The sequence below is a fragment of the Ambystoma mexicanum genome, chromosome 11 (assembly GCF_040938575.1).
Source record: "Ambystoma mexicanum isolate Mex_15411 chromosome 11, UKY_AmexF1_1, whole genome shotgun sequence".
NCBI classification, from domain to species: domain Eukaryota; kingdom Metazoa; phylum Chordata; class Amphibia; order Caudata; family Ambystomatidae; genus Ambystoma; species Ambystoma mexicanum.
This window is the reverse complement of record NC_090934.1, coordinates 1,005,475,087-1,005,498,318: the sequence shown is the minus strand read 5'-3', so window position 1 is coordinate 1,005,498,318 and position 23,232 is coordinate 1,005,475,087. Positions and strand designations below refer to the sequence as shown.

The window sequence follows — 23,232 nt, the reverse complement described above, 5'->3', positions numbered from 1 at the left end:
TGCCAACGGGTGCTTCGGGTTCCTCTACGACATCCGTCAATTTGCAGGATCGGCAGCCCTCCCCGCAACCGCGTTAGCGGCATGCGTCCGGACACTCTGTAACTAAGGGCGCCAGCACCAGATCCCTCAAGACCATCAACGTGCCCCCAAAAGAGATAGAGCTGACACTTAAGAAAGCTCCGGTCGCTCCAAATGTTTAGACGCAGCTGCCTTCCCGTAACGCTGAGCATCAGCGAAAGCCTTGCAAACATTGTCTCAGCGGCTGGTAAACACAAAGATACGTCGAAAGACATATCAAGACGCCCGAAAGAGCAGGATAGGCCCAAAAATACGTTGAAGGAGACTCCAGAACGCCCGAAAGAGTGACAGGGCTTTACAGAGAGTCTCCAGCCTTTGTCCAAGACTCTCAGTGAAAAATCTCAATGTTCTAGGCTACAGGATCCTCTACAGGAGTCCTTTCCCCCTTTAGACACCTAGGGAGACATTTGAGGATTGTATGAACAGGCTAGAAAAATGTGTAGATTTTTCAGGGAAGTTCACTCCAAAAAGGCCTTGTGAGGAGATCCCTTGTGATCTACCCTCAATAACTAAATACCAGAGGACCTCAGACCCTCTCCATGAGGAGGTCTTCGACCTTTCAGACCCTGAAGAAATTCCTCCTGACCCTTATGCACATGACCCTTATGCACAACGGGATGATCTTTTCGATGATCCTCATGATCACACCCCGGATTGGGGAGACGACCAACCTGTTGGTGAGAACCCACCATGGCTATCCCCTAACCCACCACGGACCCGGATGCCATTTGCCTTGACTCTCCATCGTCTACCCCTATGCGTCAGGCCTCTCCTGTGGACGACCAAATGGCGTTTAATGCCATTCTTAGGAAGGCGGCTGAGCACTTGCAAATAGCCACACTGGAGGCTGTGGTAGACTCGGATTTCTTGGAGAACATTTTAAGAGAAGCCTCCGGCTAGCCAAGCTATTCCTCTTCTCAATTCCATCAAGAGGCGCATCGCCCACTCTTCATTGACACCCTGTCAAACCAGAGCAATTAATATCAGGGTGGAGAAACTATTTTGGCCCTCCCCAACTGATCCCCTATTTATTAGAGGTCATGCCACACCAGATTCTCTGGTGGTCACAATGACAAGGAAAAGGGCGGGGGTCCCCTTGTTTACAGGCGAGTCACCACCAGACAAAGAGTGTAAAAAGTTATATGCTTTGGGAAAAAGAATCACCACTGCTGCTGCTTACTCCACGCGCATAGCCAATAATACCGCGCTATTGGCTAGTTATTCAGATGTCCAGTGGAACCTACTGCAGGAGGGTCTGCAGGAAGTCGCAGAACCAGTGCGCATCCGCCTACTAGCAATCGTGTCGGAAGGCAAACAAGTCAATCACAACATCCTCAAGAATTCCTTGGATGCTGCTGAAACTGCTGGTCGTTCCCTGGCACAAGGTACCCTTCTAAAGTGCCTGGTTGAGGAACTCCAGGTTCAAACCCGAGACTCAGGCATCATTGATGAACAAACCTGTGGAAGATTCCAATCTGTTTGGAAAGGCGGTGGACGAGGCACTAGAGACCGCCAAGAAGGAACATGAGACCCTCAAATCTTTGAACCAGTTTACTCAAAGACCTTTTCAACAAAGAGGGGGAAGTTCTCGCTGCTCCTTTCGTGGGCACTTATCAACGTTCCCCACATAATCAGTATGGCTCGGGGAACAATTGGTCTTCGGGACAAGGTTCTAACACCCCCAGTACTTACCCACCCAGAGGACAACTTCTGGGAAAGGGAACGGGTCGTAATGCCACCCCTAGAGGGCCACCTCGGTACAGACATCCAAGATCCAGGCGCCTGACACTGGAACACCTCAAGATCCTGCTACAAGAGGTCAAGATCGTGCAGGAAAAGGGCGCAGATCTCTTGTTGCAGTTGTATTGGGTAAAAAAACAGCTCAAGTGCATGATCTTTGTAGTTTGTCCTGCAAAAGGAGAGCTGGAAGAACCTGAGAGACTTAAGGTGGCAAACTAATACCTTTGATTGTTGGCGATGAGGTGGATCGATAAAGATGTTAAACTTGGCAACGAAAATAAAATTTCGCTGGTGAGCATGTGGTGGGTATCCAAGGTAGCAAGTAATTTCTGTTCACAAATGGAATCATGTGCCTTCTCAATCCTGCATTCCTTGTGGGAATCCATTGCCCCATACTGTAATCCTGTGTGGCCTGCGGCAATTTAAACCTCCGTGTGGGAATTGATTGCCTTCTTTTGAGAACCGTGTACCTTCTTTTTGGTTTATTAATGTATCATTGAGCAACAGTTGAACCAATAACCTCTCAAAGGCAGAGATGCTATAGTGCTGTTTCTTACTGTGCGTGTGTGTATGTCGAATGGCAGAGCCTGTTTTGGTCCATTTAAATGTAAAGTGACCATGCTGCTGATATAACCTGGAATCAACATCATCTGACAAGCAAGTAAATTATGCATTGTTGGCAGCATACACATGATATTTAAAATAGACGGGACCCTCAGAACTTTGTTTACAACAGCAGCAGGTCAAGTATGCCATCTGGTTCTCTATGTAGGGAAGGTGGCATCTGCTTGAAATAGGACTGCTCGATGGCAGGCCAACTTTGGGTAACAAATACTCTGGATGTGTGTCCATTGATTGCTATACACTGCATTTCTTTCTCTTGTTTGCTCCAGCTCCTCCGAAGAGGCACTCCAGCAGTGGTCTTTGGTGATGACATTCTGTAGGCTACATAACCTTCATCCAAGCACCTCCTTCTTGAGAGAATGTGCCAAGTCCCATAACTGGCTCCAGTTCATTGTCCTGTCCCAGATTCACAGTTACCAGCCTGATGAGGTAAGTGCCCCAACGATTTATGAGGACATCTGCTTGAGAGGAGTTGAAAACATGAGATGTGTTGGGGCTTCTACTGCAAAGCCTCTTTCAAATGTTTGTTGATTGGATTTTTGGCACCAAGCTGATGGGTCCTATGAAGTATTAGATTGGTACATGCTCCACTGCAAAACCTTGTTCCTGAAGAATATTGTATTTTATCAAGCTGTGACATTAGAGGAAGTTTGATAGGGAATCACTTTCAAAAGCTCATAGACTCAGGTGGATGCAAACATGGAAGATGAGATAAACCATGTGTTGTGTGCAGTGTGTGTGCTGTGCAGTGTTTTAGTTGTCCCATGCTTTGTGTCCACTAAGTGTTGTGATGTGTTGCATGAATTTTGATATTGTGATGTTCACAGCATATGGCAGTCCTGCACTGTTTCTTGTTGTCACTCTGTCTCTGTGTCCCACCCACTTTCTCCTTTGTCTCTTCCCACTCTCCTATGCCTTTGTCTCCCAATTGCCAGAGACGCGTCTTTATTTTATGGGCTCTGTGACCAATTCACTTTATCCCTTCATGTCTGACAGTTGTCCACAAACTCTTAACATCTTTGGGTTGGAAGCAAACCGAAAACTGAGAAGAGACCATGTGGCGATGGATGCAAATACAAATTCTACACAGGCCAGGAGTTAGTTGGATTCAGGTTTTTGCACAAACTTGGAGGAAAAAGACATGCTCTTACATCCCGTTCCCTTTCCTCCATACTGTATGGGCGTCCCTTCCTAGGAACGGGAGACAGAACCTTTTTCACTGGAAAAACTTTCTTCCCCTTTAATTTTAGAGGCGCGACGTGGTGCGGCGCTGGGAGCATGTGCTACCCTAACTCCGCCCAACGGCACCACTTCCTAGTCCCCTTTTCCGCGTCGACAATTTCACCAGCGCTCCTGGGTTTGGCCTCGCCATGTAATTCCACACACTCTTCCCTGGATTCTTCTCTTATCATTTTGTCTTTGTCATCTAGATACTTGGTCCTCCGGCGTCACGCTCCTCCCCAGTGCATGTCAACTCAAGCAGGTTTCAGCAGGTGTCCAGCCTGCGAGGGACTCGTTCCCATGTCTGACCCCCATGCTCTTTTCCTGTGCTGCCTTGGCCCTGACCACAGCTGGGAGGGTTGCATCACGTGCGACAACTCCACGCGCACCGAAGAACAGGCTAGCCAGGTGGAGGGAACTCTGCTAAGCGTCACCTCCAGAGGACTTGAAGAAGTTTGTCCAGCAGAGATTGAGGTCCAAGGGAGGGCCGTTATTTTCCATCACACCACGTAAGGGCGACTCCTTTCAGAGGAAACGCCCAAGCGGGAGGAACCTCTTGGGTTCTGTTACCAGCACACGCACCGTGGCTAACCTAGCGTACGGCCGAGGGGTCTCCGGACCCTACCGGTATCAGTGCTGAGGGACCGGAAGGTTCTTCTACCGGGTCTAGACCCGAGGGACTTCGCCCTAGTACCGGCACCATGTCCGAGGGGGCGCCTGCACGCAGCACTACCAGCGACAATGCCAAGGGCGTTACGCCTTCCAGGCCTAGACCTGAGGTGCGGGATAGGCCTCATGTTCCAAACACCAAGAGTCTTGGGCGAGGCCGTGTCCGGAGGGCCATGCACCATGACTTTGGCACTTGGCACGCAGCATGACAAAATGGCCACCGCGCCAAACAATATGGTCACTCGTCCGATGCCGCTCCTAGGAACAGAGCAGGTGGGTGTACAGGTTTCAAGGTGGGACTGGTGTCAACCAGGCATATGGCCTACAGTGTATCCATCAGAAGCGCAGGGCAGGTTCCGCCTGAAACCCAGACTGAGTGTGCTCTGGCCCTAGCAGCCCCCAGCAACTGCGTCCGTATCCCCTGCCTCCTCTTAAGCCTCCGAGGACAGGTTCTTCTAAAGGTTTTTGGGGCTGCTGCAAACCCCCCAGATGGGTGCAATCCTGGAGGATGCAGTCAGGAACTTGCTCCCTCCGGTCACTCCACCGGCGCCTATAGTCACTCCACCCATGGCTCAGGCACCACAGGCCCGAGCGCAACCCTAGCTGCAGGCTCCGTTGAATCCACCCCAGTTTAGCCGGTTCCGAACCAATATCTGCAGCATCTTCCGGCTCCGGTCTCCACACCGCAACTCACGGCGCCCAGCACTCCTCCTCCCGCGGGGGACCAGCCGGACACCCAGGCGGATACAGACGAGGAGGAGGACCCCGACACACCATCGTCAGCGAAGGCCTTTCACAACAGGCTTGCAGGTTTGGCAGAATATCTGGGCCTTCCTCATCCCGAGATAGAGCAGCCCGAGCAGGGTTCTTGGCAGAGGTCCTCTCCCGAAGACCCTCTACCAAGACGGGTATCCCGATGCAGAAGGACGTCGTCGCTCTGGCTAAGAAGGGTTGGCTCAAGCCACACTTGGCCCAGCCTGTCAATCGGTGCCTCAATGCCAAGTATAGACAGATGGAGGGGGATACACTCTTGCTGTGAATGCTCCCCCAGCCGCACTTGTCGGTGATCACTGCAGCATCACTCTACTCTAAGCCTCAGTCATCCTCGGCCACCTCATCCTCAGCACTGTTAGGCGAGGAGGAGAAGATCTTGGGAGCGTACGGGAAAAAGCTGTACTGCAACGCCTCCCTGCACCTGCGTCAAGCCAACGCGGATGCCATGCTGGCAACCTCTAACCAGAGGTTGTGGCGGGAAATAGCAGACTTCCTTCCCGTACTTCCGGTGCAGGGACAGGCACGCTTCAAGGTGGGTCTAGGAGAATCCAGGCTGGTAGCGCAGGATATCATGGAGTCCACAGTGGCCCACATCGATACCTCTTGCCGGGTCATCTGCATCGCCACGGAAATGAGAAGGGCGGCCTGGCATCAGGCTACTAAGTTTAACCCTGACGTCCAGGATCGCATATTGGACCTTCCGTTCAAGGGTAGTGGCCTCTTCCACTCTACCACCGATGAGGAATTGGATAAGAAGAACAACAGCTCGCAAACTGCGAAGTCTTTATCTATCCTGACGAAGGCCACGCCCAAGGCATACACCCAGTCGCATCAACGCTCCGATGAAGGGTGGGCGTTTGGTGGGTTCCGGGGATTCCAGGAACGGAGGTCGAGACAACCTGATTCTCCAGCATGGGGTCTGGCAAGGATTCACATGCTCATGAATATTCCCCGTCATCAGGCTGGGAATCCTCGGTAAAGAAAAAATCAGTATCAGTTTTGTTTCTGATCTGTCTTTCTTAGTAGTAACCAATAACTGGTCTCTGGGTCATACTGCCCCAGCCAATGACTGCCCTCTCCCTAAGCCCCGCCCCCAGCAGCCATCCTCAGATTTTTACTGCACGTTCAAGTGTTGGGAGTCCTCGTGCTATAGCTCTCTAGCTTTTACTGCGTTTTGCGTTTTTTCAAGAGATTTATCTCATTTTTTTCGGTCAATCGAGCCTCAAGCTCCACCGTTTCTACTTCCGATCAACGGGGACCCGTTTTGGAATTTTTCTTCGCCCCTCAAGGGCAAAGTTTTCATCGAGACGCTTCTTGGAGGATTCCAGAAGTTTCTGAGGCCTACCTCGTGGACATGGCCCAGGAGAAAGGAAGTTCGACACCCGGATCCAAGCTGTTTAGGAACTGCCCTGGATGCGGATTACAGAATGTGTTCAAGGAGGACAGGCATTCGAGATGCCTCTACTGCCTTCACGGAGACAAAACGCACGTGGAGAAGGACTGTGCGTTTTGCATGAACATGACGGATCGGACTAGGAGGGATCGTCGGACCCGTCTCGCCAGAGCCTAGCAGGTGAGAAGAAGTCGTCTGAACGGTCTTCTAAGTCCTGTGAGGGCACTCCGGCGACGGGGGCCCAACAGCAGGCAAAGCACCGCGAGTCTGCGGGCACCGGGAGCGCTGAACGGTCGGGCTCCTCAGCTGCCAGGCAGGGCGCACCTTCACCGGCGCCATCAACCACGAGCCAACGCTCTGGCTCGGGGAAGAGAAAGTCAGAGAACCTGGCTAAGCCTCTGGAGAGGCCCCGGTCGATCTCGAAGGAACCAGCCGAGGGGGAGGGAGGCGGTGACCTTCCCCCCAGGGTGAAGGCCTTAAGCGCTAAGGTGGTGAAGGCTTGATTCACCCGGCTAAGGCCTCTATCGAGGTAGTCGCGACGGCCCTGGCGAAGCCTGTGGAGGCGACCTCGGGGCCCAGAGTTTCCCTGCCACCACGGAGGGAATCCTCTTTTCAGCCCATCGAGAAGACCACCGTAGAAAAAGAGGGGGGGGCGGTGGCCGTTACGGACACAGACACAGCCTCCTAGGAGGAGCTGGTGGAAGTCGTGGAGGGCCCCAACAGGAAGTTTGAGGAGGCCCCGTCCCACAGGAGGAATCCCGACGAGGAGGACGAAGAAAGTGACGGTGGCGCCGACGAGGCCCCCGTGGAGGAGGAGCAATCATCGCGCCCGTCACAACCTGAGCCACAGGACAACTCGGTGGCCATTTTGATGGCAATCCAAACCTTATGCACGGAGATAAGGATGAGATTGCCCCTACCCCCAAAGGACGACCCAGCAGAACCGGGCCCGTCGGGAAGCCCTCTAAACAAGAGGAGGAGAGTTCATCCACCCCCACCCTTCCAGCCCTCACGGCCTTCTCAGCCTTTGTCTTCTTCCCCTATCTCTGGGGATGACACAGGAACTGATACAGCCACGACAGAGACGGATAACGACGGTGGTTGCAATGGGACGGACCTCCCATCACCACCTCCTCGGGCCTCCCCGCCTGACCAAATTGGCTCCTTCCATGCCATGATTGCCAGGGCATCCAAGCTTTTCCAGCTCTGCCCCGAAGAACAGAAGAAGGAAGCATTCCTTTACCAACGGTGCGAGGCCAAAAGGAAGACGGTCCTCGCGGTGCCGTTGCTGGATGACATCTGGGACGAGGGACTTGCTCTTCTGAAGAACCCGTCCGCGACACCTGCAAAGGAGGAGACCGGTACGAGAAGAAGTACCGGGTCCCCGATTCCGCCCCTTTGTGCCTTAGGGCACAACCGACCCCAGATTCGGTCATCTCAGCGGCAGCGTAGAAGAAAGCAGGGGTGGCATCGGCCTCAACTTCGACTTCCCCACCGGACGGCGAGGGAAAGAAACTGGACGCCAGTCATCTCGTCGACGATTAAGGAGGCCAACGCCCTAGCGATTGTGGTCCGCTACGACAGGGGGTTGTGGTACAAGATCGCCCCCCTGTTGGACTTCCTACCGGACGACAAGAGGGCAGAGGCCCTGGCGATCCTACGGGAAGGTGAGGTGGCGTTGGACCATGCCAAAACGGTAGCCACGGACATTGCCAACACAGTATTCCGCCAGTTTGGCAACAGTGTTTTTTTCTTTGTCGGCGGGGGTGGCTCAAGGCAACGGATTTCCGACAAGACGTGCAAGCCAAGGTTTTGGACATGCCCTTCGACGGGAACAATCTGTTTGGGAAGACAGTGGATGAGTCACTGCAGGCCCTCAAGACCGACACAGAGACGGCTCGGGCCTTGGGAGTTCTGCAGCAATGACAGCCGCCCTTTCGGAACTCCGGAGGCAAGCAAGGTGCCTCCAAAGGATTCGGTGGCGGCTCCTCGACATACCGTCAGGCGGCCCACTCCTCGTCGCAATAAGCCTACAGGGGACGAGGCAAGTCAGGTGGATCTCGCCGTCGTCACCAGGGAGGCCAAGGCGGCAAGGCCGCTGCCAAGCAAGACTGAACCGGCCGTTGCATCGGGCCCCCACCGGAGCACCCTGGTGGGAGTCCGGCTGACGAAGTTTGTCAGCGTGTGGGAGTCCATCTCCACCGACTGTTGGGTGCTGGATGCCCTGGCCCACAGGCACACACTCGAATTTCTAAAGAAGTGCCCCCGCATTCCTCCCGTGGCCAGGAAGGAAAACCACGTCCCTCAACTGCTGTTAGAGGTAAGGGCGATGCTCAAGAAAGGAGCCATCGCGCTCATCCCAAAGCGGCTCTGGGGCTCTGAAGTATACTCAAGATACTTCCTCGTCAGAAAGAAGACAGGAGGATTGCGTCCCATCCTGGATCTGCGTCGACTAAACAAATACATCAAGGCACAGAAGTTCCGGATGGTCACCCTCCAGCACGTGCTGGGCCAGCTGGGGGAAGGCGACTTCCTATCGTCGTTGGATTTGGAGGATGCGTACTTTCACATCCCCATTCTAAAAGGACGCCGAAGGTTTCTCAGGGTCGTAGTCCAAGGACGGCACTACCAGTTCAAGGCCCTCCCATTCGGATTGAAGTCGCCGACCAGGGTATTCACCAAGTGCCTAGCACCAGTGGCGGCGCAGCTGCGCCTGCAGGGGATCCACGTCTACCCCTACCTGGACGATTGGCTCATCCGAGCAAGAACAAGGGAACTCGCCGTCGAATACACAGCGAAGACCGTCCGGCTGCTCACGGACCTGGGATTCTCCATCAACTTCCCCAAATCCCACCTGGTTCTGTCGCAGGTTGCATTGTTTCTGGGAGCCAAGCACGATACAGTAGCGTGATTGGCCTCGCCGTCAGAGGAAAGGCCATCCTGGGCAAGGTGCAGCGTCTGCTGGCCACGGACGTGGCCAGGGTGAGGTCCATCCAGTCCCTTCTCGGGATGATGTCCTCATGCATCTATCTGGTGCGCCTGTGCAGGCTTCGGATGCGTCCTCTACAGGAGTTCCTCGACGCCCGTTGGATGCAAGCGGCGGGGTGCTTCGAGGACAAGATCTCGCTCAACAAGGTCGTTCGCCAAGCAATTCGGTGGTGGGGCACCCGCGCGCATCTTGCGGCGGGCCCGGACTTTCAGACCCCAGCACACCAGGTGACGGTGACGACAGATGCCTCCCTGGAGGGGTGGGGAGCGCACACCGGAGATCTTCACGCGAGAGGCCTTTGGCTCACGGAGGAGAGGCCGCTCCACATCAACATACTGGAGCTCTGAGCAGAGTTCTGGGCCCTCACGGCGTTTCTCCCGTCCCTCAAGGGCAAGGTGGTGAGGATCTTCACTGACAACACCACCACGATGTTCTACATCCGGAAGCAGGGAGGAACCAGATCCCCAGCCCTATCCAAGTAAGCCCAGGACCTGTGGCATTGGTCCGTTGCCTAGGGGATGTTTCTGGTACCCTTTCATCTAGCAGGCATAAAAAACACCATCGCCGACTCACTCAGCAGGGAGCTGCGCTCGTGCCAAGAGTGGGAACTACACCAGGATCAAGTGGATCGACTCTTCCAGCGATGGAGCAAACCCCAGATCGACCTGTTTGCGACGGCGACGAACTCCAAGTGCTAGAGGTTCTCCAGCAGGTTTCCCCAGCCGAGGAGCATGGGCGATGCTTTCTCGTTCCCCTGGGATGGCCTGTTCCTGTATACATTCCCTCCGTTGCGGTTGCTGCTCCAACTCATCAACCAACTCAAGAAGTCCCGGTGCAGAATGATCCTCGTCGCACCGGCGTGGCCGAGACAGATCTGGTTCCCGGACCTTCTGGACTTGTCAGCGTCCCCACCAGTCAAACTGTCGACGGACGCAGATCTTCTCTCCAGAGAAGGAGGCGTCATCCTTCATCACGACCGAGAGTCACTGAACTTGCAGACCTGGCTCCTGCAGCACTAGAGTTTGGAGGGTACGATATCCCGGCGGACTGCAAAGAAGTTCTTGCAAAGGCAAGGGCGTCCTGAACTCTCAAGCCCTACGGACACAAGTGGAAGAGGTTCTCTGTCTGGTGCCGTGCACATAAGATTAACCCTCTACGGATTACGGCCCCTCAAGTGCTACTGTACCTACTGTCGCTGGCCAAGGCGGGACTAGCGCATGCTTCCATCAAGATACACCCGGCAGCGATTTCCCGATACAGCAGAACTACAGGACGGCCATCCCTGTGGTCTCATCGACTGATGAAGGAATTTATGAAAGGACTGTTCCGATCATTCCCGCCGGTGAAGGCTCTGGCCCCGGCGTGGGAGCTCAACGTGGTGCTGACCAGGCTCATGGAGGCACCATTCGAGCCTCTGCATTCAGCACCGTTGAAGTTCCTGTCGTGGAAGACAGCATTTCTTGTGGCCATCGCCTCTGCACGACGAGTGGGAGAGATCCAGGCCCTTTCCTGCAAGCCTCCATACTTGACCTTTCACGGGACGAGGGTGGTGCTGAGGACGCACCCCTCCTTTATGCCCAAGGTGCCGTCGGACTTCCATCTCAACGATCCCTTGGTGTTACCAGTTTTCTTCCCGTCGCCTTCGTCGCCGGCCAAGAGGACTTTGCACTCGCTGGATGTAGCTAGAGCGCTGAAGTTCTACGTGGACCGCACGAAGAGTTTTCGAAAGACGTCACAGCTGTTTGTGAACTTTGGACCTGTGAACCAAGAGAAGGCCCTCTCGAAGGATTCCATTTCCAGATGGCTCTCCGCCTGCATAATGCACTGTCACCGGTTGGCAAACCGACCGTTGCCCGCCGTCCGAGAGCCCATTCGACCAGAGCGATCGCTGCTACCACAGCGTTCTTGTCTGGTGTGCCCCTGCTGGACATCTGCAGGGCTGCTACGTGGAGGTTGACCCACACCTTCACGAGATTCTACTACGTCGACCGGGATTCCAGGGAGGAGTCCAGAGTCGGCCAAGCAGCGCTGCGCAACCTGTTCGCCTGAAGGTGGGCCTGGTGAGGAGGTAAGAGTTGCTTAATGTTGAGTTTATGTAATCCTTAATATTGAGCCTTTGCCACCTCCCGTGGTTGTGCATGTGTGTACTGCTATGTATTCTTATATTCATGAGCATGTAAATCCATGCCAGACCCCATGCTGGAGAAGGAACAAGTTACTTACCTGTAACTGTTGTTCTCCAGCATGGGTCTGGCATGGATTCACATGCAAACCCTCCCTCCTACCCCTCTGCGGCTCTTCACTTGGTCATACTGCCACTTTACGTGCTACCAAATCTGAGGATGGCTGCCAGGGGCTGGGCTTAGGGAGAGGGCAGTTATTGGCTGGGGCAGTATGACCCAGAGACCAGTGATTGGTTACTACTAAGAAAGACAAATCAGAAACGAAACTGATACTGATTTTTTCTTTACCGAGGATTCCCAGCCTGACGACGGGGAATATTCATGAGCATGTGAATCCATGCCAGACCCATGCTGGAGAACAACAGTTACAGGTAAGTAACTTGTTCCTTACTCGCCGAGTTAGCACTGGTGCAAGCAACAAAAAGGGGGGGGGGGCAAGGGCTTCTTCTAGTCCCCCTCCTCAGCAGCAGCCTCAAAGAGCAAAAAGACATGACGCGTCCCTCCGGGTCCCCGTGTCTCCAGTGGGGGGCAGGCTAGCCTGTCGCATGCATTTTTGGTGCCAGAACTTGACGGACCCGTGGATCCTCTCAGTAGTATCCACATGTTGCTGCCTACCTATACCTCCCTCTCCTCCTTCCTCCCCCCCTTTGCCTCATACAGATTGAGGCAGCAACTCTGTTGACGGAGATCCGGTCGCTCGTCGAGAGCCAGGCACTGAAAGAAGTACCAGCCTCCCGGAGAGGATTAGGCTTCTATTCCAGGATTTTCGCCATAAAAAGAACCAGGACCTCTCCACCCTCAACCTCTCCCTCCCTCTTAAAAATTCAAGATGGTTACGCCAGCACTCATGGCAGAGACACTAGACAAGGGAGATTGGATGTGCTCCCTGGATCTGAATGACTCTTACCTACACGTCCCGATTTGGCATTCCCATCGCTCCTTCCTAAGCTTCAGGATCATGGGTTGCCTTTTCCAGTACAAGGTACTACCCTTTGGCCTCAAATCAGCCCCCAGGGTATTCACCAGACTCATTAATGCAGTGGCAGCCCTCCCCAGGGCCACCACATCGACCCGTACCTGGACGACTGGCTCGTCAAGGTGAGATCCCCGGAGGGGGTTGTCCACACCTCCTCTGCGCTTTTGGATATGCTCCACGACCTAGGGTTTACCATCAACCTCAAGAAGTCTCTGCTGCAGCTCACACAGAACCTCACCTTCCCGGGCCTCATCTGGGATACAAGCTCCGAAAAGGTATTTCCCTCGGAGGACAAGATTACACTCATGAAGAGGGCCACTTCGCACTTCCTTACCAGACCAGTTACTTCGGCTTGGTGGTACCAGCACCTGCTGGGTATCATGCCAGCGGTCCTCTTGGCCGTGCCACACACGAGTTTCCGGATGAGGAGACTGCAACTACACTTAGTAGCCTCATGGATCAGGAGACGACTCCCAAGCGGAGCTGGTCAGCATACTGCCTTCTCTCCACACGGACCTCATGTGGTGGTCCAAGGACTGCAATCTGCGGACTGGCAGGCCATTCCGGCAGCCAACTCCTCAGCTCACCATTACTACAAACTCCTCCCTAGAGGGCTGGAGAGCCACTCTGGACAGCCACAGTGTCCACAGAGTCTGGACCCAGCAGGAGCAGCAGTCGCATATCAACTGGCTGGAGCTCAGAGCCATTTGGCTAGCCCTCAGGGCCTTTCTCCCACTCATCAGGGGCAGGACCGTCCTGATCCAGAAACAAGCAGGGGGAATTAGGTCCCCTCCGCTGTGCAACCTAGCGGTCAGCGTGTGGGAATGGGCCCTGGAAAACAACATCTATGTCAGGGCCGTCCACCTCCCGGGGGAGGCCAACTTGGAGGTGGACAGACTCAGCAGGCTGGGAGCGGACAATTACGAGTGGCAATTGAACAACCAGGTGTTGCGGGAGGTTTTCAACACATGGGGCCATCCTCAGGTGGATCTATTTGCCTCCTGGAGGAACAGGAAGTGCCATCAGTTTGCATCTTGGCAAGCACTTGGCCCCGGCTCCCTGGGGGATGCCATGCAGATTCAATGGGATGGCATGACAGCATATGCTTTTCTGCCCACACCCCTGATCTGCAGGGTACTCCGCAAGATAAAGGAGGCTTGTCACCTCAGCATCATAGTGATAGCCCCTTGGTGGCCGGCGAGACCGTGGCTCTCCGAATTTCTCAGCCTCCCGGTCCAACCACCCATTCGCCTTCCGCCTGGCCCAGCACCTCTCCTGTCCCAGCAAGGGGGCAGGGTTCTCCACCCCGCTCCTCAGAAGCTAGCTCTTGCAGCGTGGTTCCTGAGTAGATCACTCTCAAGCACCTGAACCTATCTCAAACTAACCTGGAGATCATCCAGGGCGCTAGGAGCAAGGCCACCATGGAGCCAATACAGGAGCAAATGGAGCAGGTTCTGTTACTGGGCAGATTCTAAGGAAATCAACCCCCTGACTTGCACGCTTGATGATGTGCTTTTGTTCTAGGCGCACCTTGCCCACTCAGGCGTACAGGTGGACACATGTTGCACCTATCTCACAGCCATAGGGGCCTACAGAAATTCAGAGGAGGAGGTCTTCTCTTCTTCCAACCAAATAGTCAGGAAACCTTTTGCGGGCCTGTCCAGGCTTTAGCCGCCCATCAAAAAGCCACACCCTGTGTGGGACCTCAATGTGGTGTTGGGTGCACTGGCGCACAAACCGTTGAAGCCAGTGGCGTCCGCGGACATCAGGCTGGTCACCATCAAGACAGCTCTGCTAGTAGGTCTCCCATCCCCTTGCAGAGTTAGTGAGATCCAGGCTCTGGTGGCTTCAGAACCCTATACCACTTTCCACTGGGATAAGGTGGAGCTGCAGACTCACCTGGCATTCCTACATAAGGTACCCTCTGTGTTCCATCTAAATAAGGAAATAGTCCTACCTACATTCTTCACTGACCCCAAGGATGAGGCTCAGAGTCTCTTGCACTGTCTGGATTTCAGACACGCTCTGAAATTCTATCTGAATAGGAACAAGGGCTAAGTCGGATGCATTTTTTGTCACCTTTGGGGGCTCCAGACCCGGTTGTCAGGCATCCAAGGCCTCCATAGCAAGGTGGATGGTTGCAGCCATCAAAGAGGTCTATGAGGGGCAGTGCAAGATGCTGCCAGCCAACATGCACGCCCATGCCATCAGGGCCAAGGCCATGGCCATGGCATTCCAGCGGCAGGTTCTGTGGCAGGTCATAAGCGGGGCTGCTACCTGGGCCACCCAGTCGGCTTTCTGCAAGCACTACTGTTTGGACGCCGGCTTTAAGTCAGGCGCGGCCTTCGGACAGGCGGTTCTAAGGAACCAGTTTGCTTAAGGAGGGTCTCCTCTCCACCCTGGGGCTACATTCAGTTGTAATCGCCCATACAGTATGGAGGAAAGGGGATGGGACGTAAGAGTAATTACAAGTTACTCAAAGTAGTGACTAACGTACTCTTAGTCCTTAGTCCCCTTTCCTCCATGTGTCCCAACATTCTCCCCCTATTAATACTGGTGTCATTAGGCAATGATAAATATTGTTGACCCGTCAGTGGGGACTGAGGAGTTGCGCTGGTGGGCGGAGTCAAGGTAGCGCATGCTCCCAGAGCCGCACCCCTGCGTGCCTCTAAATTTAAAGGGGAAGAAGGTTTTTCTGGTGAAAAAGGTTCTGTCTCCCGTCCCTAGGAAGCGACGCCCATGCAGTATGGAGGAAAGGGGACTAAGAGTACGTTAGTCACTACGGAGAGTGCTTGTAATCTTTACATGCATGGTATTTTTCTGCAAAGAAAATAGATTTCTATTGTTCGTAAGTATTAACATGAAAAGTCATGCTGTGGTAGATCTAATGCTAAAGGAGGAATGCCAGGTCCTTAGATCGCAATTGGAGGTTTTTCAGAACCAATGCTGTGTTTGGTTCTGAGATGCCAACTTTACTGGATCTGCAAATGTTTACCACAAAAGTCTACTTTGGGAAACTATCTTAGTAACAAGACTGAGCTGTAAGGCTTAGTGTGAGGGGTCAGCAATGCGAGGCGAAAAACTGTTTGATGATTGGTTAACATATGCCATTTTATTAAAAAATAAATTAAGAAAAAATACCTCACTGTCCCTAATCTGTTGAGGATTTTCCTGCCTAAGCTAAAAGGAAACACTCTAAACACAGAATGTCTGGCCCTCGCACTAAATAACAAATGCACAAAGAAAATATATGGCAATTCAAATAACATCAATAAAATTCACAGTTTCCTGATAACCTCTCAATAGCCTGGGTGGATTCCCCTCCACAGGGTTCAAAATTAATTCTGCTCCAATTTTCAAATAAGACAATCCTTGTATCTAAGATAGTCTCAAATCAGGTCTTGATGTTTCAATGTCAAAAGTTTTGTTAACGAAAGTTCTAACTATAGCACATCTTTTCTCCTTGGTGCAATATGGCCTTTCCATTTCCTCAGAACAGCACCAATAGTATTCCCAGCCACAATGCTTTCCTACCACTTCCAGCCATGCAAGAAGGCTTGCCACAGTTCAAAAGGAAATGCAACTTCTACGACTGTTAGTGAAACACAGTTCTTGGTTAAATTGGTATGTCATTACTTACAAGATTAGGATTCACAGTAGGTATGTTTGTGAGGATGACTTCACAGTGATGCTGCTTCTACTTCAACTACTTCATTTCTACTCAAGTTTACTTTGAGAACAGTCTCTTTTGTCTCATAGTATTTCACTTAGTTTAGGCTACTGCAATGTTGCATCTACTGACAACCAGATATACCACCACAGCTTCGGTACTGTGAACCACAGCTTCAGTAATTTGTGATTCAAGACAGATTTTGACAAGATTTACTTTAAAGTACTACACCTTCAGGTAGGCAAGGCACTCTTCCTCTGAATATCTCTCTTCAAAAGGGGCAGCCTCTTTGCCTTTCTTGTCTGTCTGCCACAACCACAACTTCACCTCTCTGTCAACTGTTAGCCCAAGTAACTACCCAGAAACCTTGGTGCCACTCTCTTGGCTTCAGGTAATGCTTGCACACTTTTATCTTAGGCAACGTTGAACTGTTATTGGGTTCACCGTAATAGATTGCTTTTTGGCTCCGAGAAAGGCTACTTTCAATCTTAATATGGGGAGTCTCTTGGCTTGGGCAATGCTTGCTCTTCTCTTCAATTTTAGATATAGGGCCTCATTACGAGTCCGGCGTTAACCGAGGCGGTAAAACCGCCTGGTTAACGCCGGACTCGTATTACCATTCCGCCTCCGTGATTCCCGGAATTACCGGGGCATTACAACCCCGGTTTTCCGGGAATCACGGAGGCAGAATGGTGTAAATCCCCATTCCCATGGAGTCCTATGGGACTCGATGGAAATGGGGATCATGGAAACACCGGCAGCATCTCGTAATGCTGCCGGTGTTTCCCGTCCGCCTGCATGCGGGAGGTGTTAAACCCGCCAGGTCAGACCTGGTGGGAACATCACCTCCCGCCTGCAGGGGTCGGACTCAGGCAGTCCGGAAACAACGGTGGCGGCGGGTTTACCGCCACCGTTATTTCCGGACCGCCTGGGTCGTAATGAGGCCCATATTGTTTCACTTTTTAACTTCTTTTATGAGAAATGAATGCCCGCTGGAAATAAAGGCTAGAGTTCAGTCTTCCTTTGGAAAGCACAATTAGGCACACACAACCACTTCTTCAGGTAGTTTTGAAGGGTTAAAGACTTAACAATGGTCTTTTGCAGAGTTAAATGTTCAGCAATGGCCTTTGCAACATTTACTCTTCTTAATGCGAGACACGCAACCACTTCCTCATAAGGTTTACAGTCTGTTAAGGGATTAGCAATGGTCCTCGCAACGTTTGTTCTTCACGTGAGTAAATGAGAATTGCCAGATACACGCAAGTGCTACATTTCCATTGTTCCCTTATGAAAGCTTCAACAAACGACTTCAGCTCGCTTCTGAGTATACGCGAGTAAATAAGAAACTGGATACTGTTACCGGCAGTGCTCGCTCAAGGAATCCGAATGCCAGGTTTCATTCACCAGCTTCTGTGAACCTTGTTCTGTGCGTTGCACAACCTCCACTACTTCTGCCGCGACTTCTGCTGTTTCTTACTTCACAGGGACACACACCCTTCCTTGCTGAATGTGTCTCCGGTGCAGCCACTCGTTTAAGGAGCCCCTAAGAAGACTGTCTATTTAAGGCAACACTTCTAGATTCCCTTCCATTATACCTTTGGGAGTAAGGAGGGTGTTTATTCTAAAATAATTTGAAGGGCATTTCTACGGCTAAGGCTTGTTCAGATTGTATAGTACTTGTGCCCAGAGCCACAGATTTTATGTGTGGTTCAGATATATTATAATGGAAATAAGCCATTACCTGCTTTGGCAATTTAGAAAGATGTTGCCTTTCAAAGGACACATACTGCTTCTCATCCCAGGTGATCTCCTCACCACCCTGGGGCTTGTCTCCTCCCAGGTGATCCTCCCGCAGTACACCACCCCCAAGGTCTGGACCACAAAGCGTCTGCCTTTCCCTGGTCACCTGAGAGGAGACTTTAGGCAGGGTTTCAGTGAGGGCTCCGTAGGATTCTTCAAATTAGACTAAGGAGGTCAGTGCCTTGCTGTATGGTCCCGTTAAAATGCACACGAATTTGTCAAGCAATATATTGTCCACACAGGTAAGTATTCAGAAGGTATTTATTTAGAACACAGATGGATTAAGTCAAAGCACTATAAGGTGAGTAAAGCGATATATACACCTATACAGTCAAAACTAGTTGTCCAAATGGGACACACACCACTCTTAGGAATTTACTCAGTTATAGTTAAATATTGTTACAATGATCTCAAGTGTGGGGGGGGTGTTAAAGCAAGTTATCACAGTTCTCATAAAATTATAACGTCGCACTTTGCCATAGTAACTAAACTTAACATGTTTAGCCCTAACCTAAGAAGTGTTTGACAGTGTTTAAGCTAAGTAACCAAGTGTTGGGTACTTTGGTGGAGTTTTAGAAGTTATTAATCTGCTCTAAGAAGAGGGCTCATGTCCAAGCCCACATCTCTGGGGCCACAAATAACACAGCTGAACTTTTCAAAATGTGCAAGGAATTTGCCAATCCCACTGCAGTCTCCTCCTCTCCTCTTCCCTCCCAGGCCCACTGCACTGGCCTCTCACTTCTCCACCAAAACCCGGGACATCCTGTCCTCACTCTCCTCTACTCCCCTCCCCATTACCCCTCCGCTCTTGCCTCCCTTGGCCCCCCTATCCTCCATTCTATCCTCTTCTCTCCCTTTGCACCGGATTAGGTCTCTAAAGTAGTTTGCTCTATGAAAGTCTTATCCAAATAGGTGCTCCCCTGCTCCTCCAGAACTATCAAGAACAACATCTCCTCTCATGCCCCTGCCATTGCTAATGTCTGTAGCCATTCCTTTGCCACCGGCTCTTTCCCACAACCCCTCAAGCACTCCCTTGTGCACCCTCTCCTAAAAAATCAGTCTTCTGACCCTTCCTGCCCAGCTAACTATGGCCCTATCTCCATCACCCCTTTCCTGGGCAAACTCCTGGAGAAGTTGGTCATCCCTCAACTGACCCACCACACCGAATCGGCTGGCTGTCTCCACGACCACCAACCTGGCTGTAGAGCATCCATAGGCACGCAAACTGCTCTCTGTGAAGACCTGCTATCAAATCTGGATTCCAACTCTCCCTCTGTTCTAATCCTCCACGATCTTTCCTCTGCCTTCGACACGGTCAACCATGCCATCCTCGTAAATCATCTCTGTGATACCCTAGGCATCACAGACCCAGCACTGGCCTGGCTGACCTCCTTCCTCTCTAGCCGACTTTGCCAAGTACAACTTGGCTCTTTCCTCTCCTCCACCTCACTCGATACGTACGGTGTCCCTCAGGGCTCTATCCTATCCCTGTGGCTCTTCAATATCTACCTTGCCCCTCTGGCCCACCTGATCTCCACTTTCTCTCCTGACTTCCGGTCTATGCTGATGACACACAGCTCTCCTTTAAGCTTCCCCCCTCTACCTCCTCTTCTTCCTCTGTCATACCTAACTGTTATTCAGGCATGGTGCTCTGCTAATGATCTCTGTCTTAATGCCAGAATCCTCCTCATTGGGACGCCTGCTCCCTATTTCGCTCCCACTCTCTGGCTGCCCTCCTTGGGTCCCCTCCCCTCGCCCTCTTGTGAGGCTAAAAATCTTGGGTAATCTTTGACTCCTCTCTCTCAGTCTCCCCTCAAATCACTGACCTTGCCAAGATGTCCAACTGTCAGTTTCACCTCCTCAGAGGCATTCTCCCTTTCCTCACATTTCCCCAGCAGCTCAATGTCTACAGAGCTCTGGTTCTCTATAGGTTGGACTACTGCAACAGCCTCTTCCTCAGTCTGCCCCTTTCCTTCCTTCACCCTCTTCAACTTATCCAGAATAGGGCTGCAAGATTTCTCCTTGGCCTCAACCCCAGGGACTGCATCTCTCCAGCCCTATAATCTCTCCACTGGCTCCCGGTGGCTGCAAGGATCAAATTCAAGACCCTCTGCATCATCCACAAGGCTTTCTGGGGCCTTGGACCCCGCTACATCCATCGTTCTCTCCCTAAATACCCCTGTTCAGTCCTCTAGCACCAACTCTCTGCAGATCAGACGTTTCACCAAGCCGAGAGTGGGGAGTAGATCTCTTTCTTCTGCAGGAGCCTCTCTCTGGAACGGCCTTCCTGCCCCTCTCAGACTTGAGCCGGACCTCCTTAAGTTCCGGAAGCTTCTCAAGACTTTCATTTTTTCCTCCTCCTTCAGTGAGAAAGAATGTTCTTAATAAGGTGGAGAGGGATGGGATTGAGAGGAGACGAAGACTTGAGTTTAGTAACTGCTGTGGCCACCCCCCATACGGATATAGTGGGGAACACAGACCAAGAGGTGGTGGATGGAGATTCTGATTACCCAGCACTAGCATTGCTGGGCAGGGGAGTAGCGGCAATGTTAGACCGAATGGAGCTGATTTTGTCCATAAAACAATAGGGACAAAGAATCACAGAGAGCCTGATAGGACGGGACTGGAGACGGTGAAGTGGTGGAAAGATTACGAACCACTTTAAACAATTCTTTGGAATAGTTAGCAGAAGCTTCAATAAGAGAAGCGAAATAGACTCGTTTAGCACAAACGATAGCGAGGTGGTACTGAGAAGCAGCCTGGGACAGTGCAAGCTTGTCCCTGGGGGCATAAGAACACCTCCACATTCGCTCCATCTGCCTGCGTTGCACACGTAGTACCCGCAGCTCATACATGAACCACTTTTGAGATGGGCGGGTGTACAGCCTGGATTTCTTAAGGGTGGGCTTGGCTGTTGGCTGCTGCGGCCAAAGTTTGTTACCAAACTCCGGTCCACAGGGGAGAGCCCTGAGTGGCAGGCATGGATGCGGGAGACCATCCACGCCACATAACCGATTTGGCCTGCGAAAAGGATGCAGGTGCTTTAATGTCCCAAATGAAGGGAACAACAAAGTGGTCAGACCACAGGACTTGGAAGGCTGGGAAAACGGTGACCTCGGTGTATAATGAAAAAATCAGGTCCAGGGTATTACCTAAAATGTGGGTCTGATCAGTGACCTTCTGGGCCAGAGAGAGCTCTTTCATGGAGGACAAGAACCTTTGGACATTAGAGTCTTCCACATCTTTAACTTTAAGATTAAAATCACCCAGGATAACAAGATGCGCATGCCTCAACTGAATATCTGTGGCAAAATCAAGAAAGGCACCAAGAAATAGCGGGTCACGCACATGTGGGCGGTAAACTACTAGTAATTGGATACAGAGATTGGAGGGGAGAGAGAGAGAGAAACGTACTAACATGACTTCCATTTTAACATGATGACTAATGGTTAGAAGGGAACCGTCATAACAAGACTTAAAAAATAATCGCAATACCCCCACCCTTTTTGGAGGCGGGCGGTCTAAGGGCAGCATGCTGTGGTTAGGTGGTAACAAATGCGAGAGAATAGAGCCTGTTGTGTCATCAAGCCATGTCTCCGTTATGCTGGTAAAATCAGGGCTAAGATAATTTGCCAGATCATAGCAGTGCGCGCAATGCGCAACAACTGAGCAGGCATTCAGAAGTATGCAATTTAATGAGGCTGACTGAGGGCCCTACCTTGTATTGCATATCCCACACAGGGAGCACCGTCGACAGTGGTGCAAGCTTCAACAGCTGGATCCGTGTGTAGACTAATGATGTTTGCTCTGCAGGCAGAATCCACAGAGAGGTGCTGGACGTGCCACGGACAGGCACAGATGGGTTTAAATGTGCCGCAACTTCGGCACACAAGGTGCGAGCCCGCTGCGACCTTCCAATGCGGCTCCTGACAGATCATTGGTTATCAATGCACATACTATCGCAGAGGCCAATCCCCCCGAGGCCCAGGCTAGCAGCCATTAAAGAGAGACTGCTGCCTGGTGCATGCAAGAAATAAATAAAAGAATGACTAACCGCTGGAACGAGCCCCACGGTGAAGCGAAGGCCAGGCTACCTTCCCCCACAATCGTGGTTTACAAGGAACACAAATTAACTAAATAAAAGTATGCAAGCAAAGAGAGAGTAAAATTAATTAAATCAATAGTGAGTTGCTGGAAAGGGGGAAAAGAACCCCCCAGTCACACGCTGCGGTCATGGACCATAAAAGGAAATAAAAGGAAATAATTAAGCAGAGAAAACTGATAGCAGACTAGCTATCAACATCAGGTATTAGCACATCAGTGCTTGGAGCGCTCAATGCCGAGGCGAACCAACACTGTACTTTATGATCTGCCCTCTCAGCGCAATTAATGCCATATATAGTAAATGATTTCCCAGGCAAAACCTCAAGTTTCCCAGGCAAAGAGGCAGTATTAGCATCTGTCCAGATGTGTGGCGGAAGGCTGTCTGGTCCCAGTGCACTCTCAGGCCGGGGGTATGTCTGTTGCTGGACAGTTGTGGGGGAAAAAGCTGACCACGATTGGACAGACCGTGACAGTTTGAATGGTGCAGATCCTTACCTTGGTGGGCTGGGGGTAACCTTGGCTCGCATTTGGTATAAAAGGATAAAAGGAGGAGTCCCCTTTGTAGAGCTACAGCCAGCTGAAGACCTCAGGACAATCATTTAAGACATCCAGCAGTGCCCCCAGCCATGTCCCAGTAAAGCCCTGCCTTTCTGGATCGATCTTCTGATCTTCGTAGGTGCTTTGTCCCTTGTTCTGGTGAGACCAACCTTCTGGATCCCTGCATGAGGATCTTGCCTTCAAAAGCCTTTAGAAGCATTTCGGAACCATCCTGAAGGCTGACAACCTTCCCCCAGGGCATCTTTGTTGCTTCAGTCCCTGCACCAAATGTTATCTTAGAACTTGGTAGGTCGCTAGCTAGTGGCTCGAGACCCGTCCTGAGGCGGTTCTATGACGTTTTACCGACAGTAGTTTTTTCCATGGATGTTTTACTGAAAACAATCCATTGAAAAAACTCATGGCATTTGAAGTTATTAACCCCACCGACCCCCTCCCTTTTAGCACCTTATCACC

The 23,232-nt window shown here is 51.8% G+C and overlaps 1 protein-coding gene across 1 annotated transcript in view; it reads left to right on the top strand.

Moving 5' to 3' along the window:
* SPG11 (SPG11 vesicle trafficking associated, spatacsin) overlaps positions 1-23,232 on the top strand; it is a 1,688,331-nt gene that overhangs the window by 806,591 nt on the left and 858,508 nt on the right. Inside the window, exon 25 of the mRNA XM_069624201.1 lies at positions 2,712-2,871. Coding sequence (XP_069480302.1) covers positions 2,712-2,871 — 160 coding nt within the window. The remainder of the gene's footprint in view (positions 1-2,711; positions 2,872-23,232) is intronic.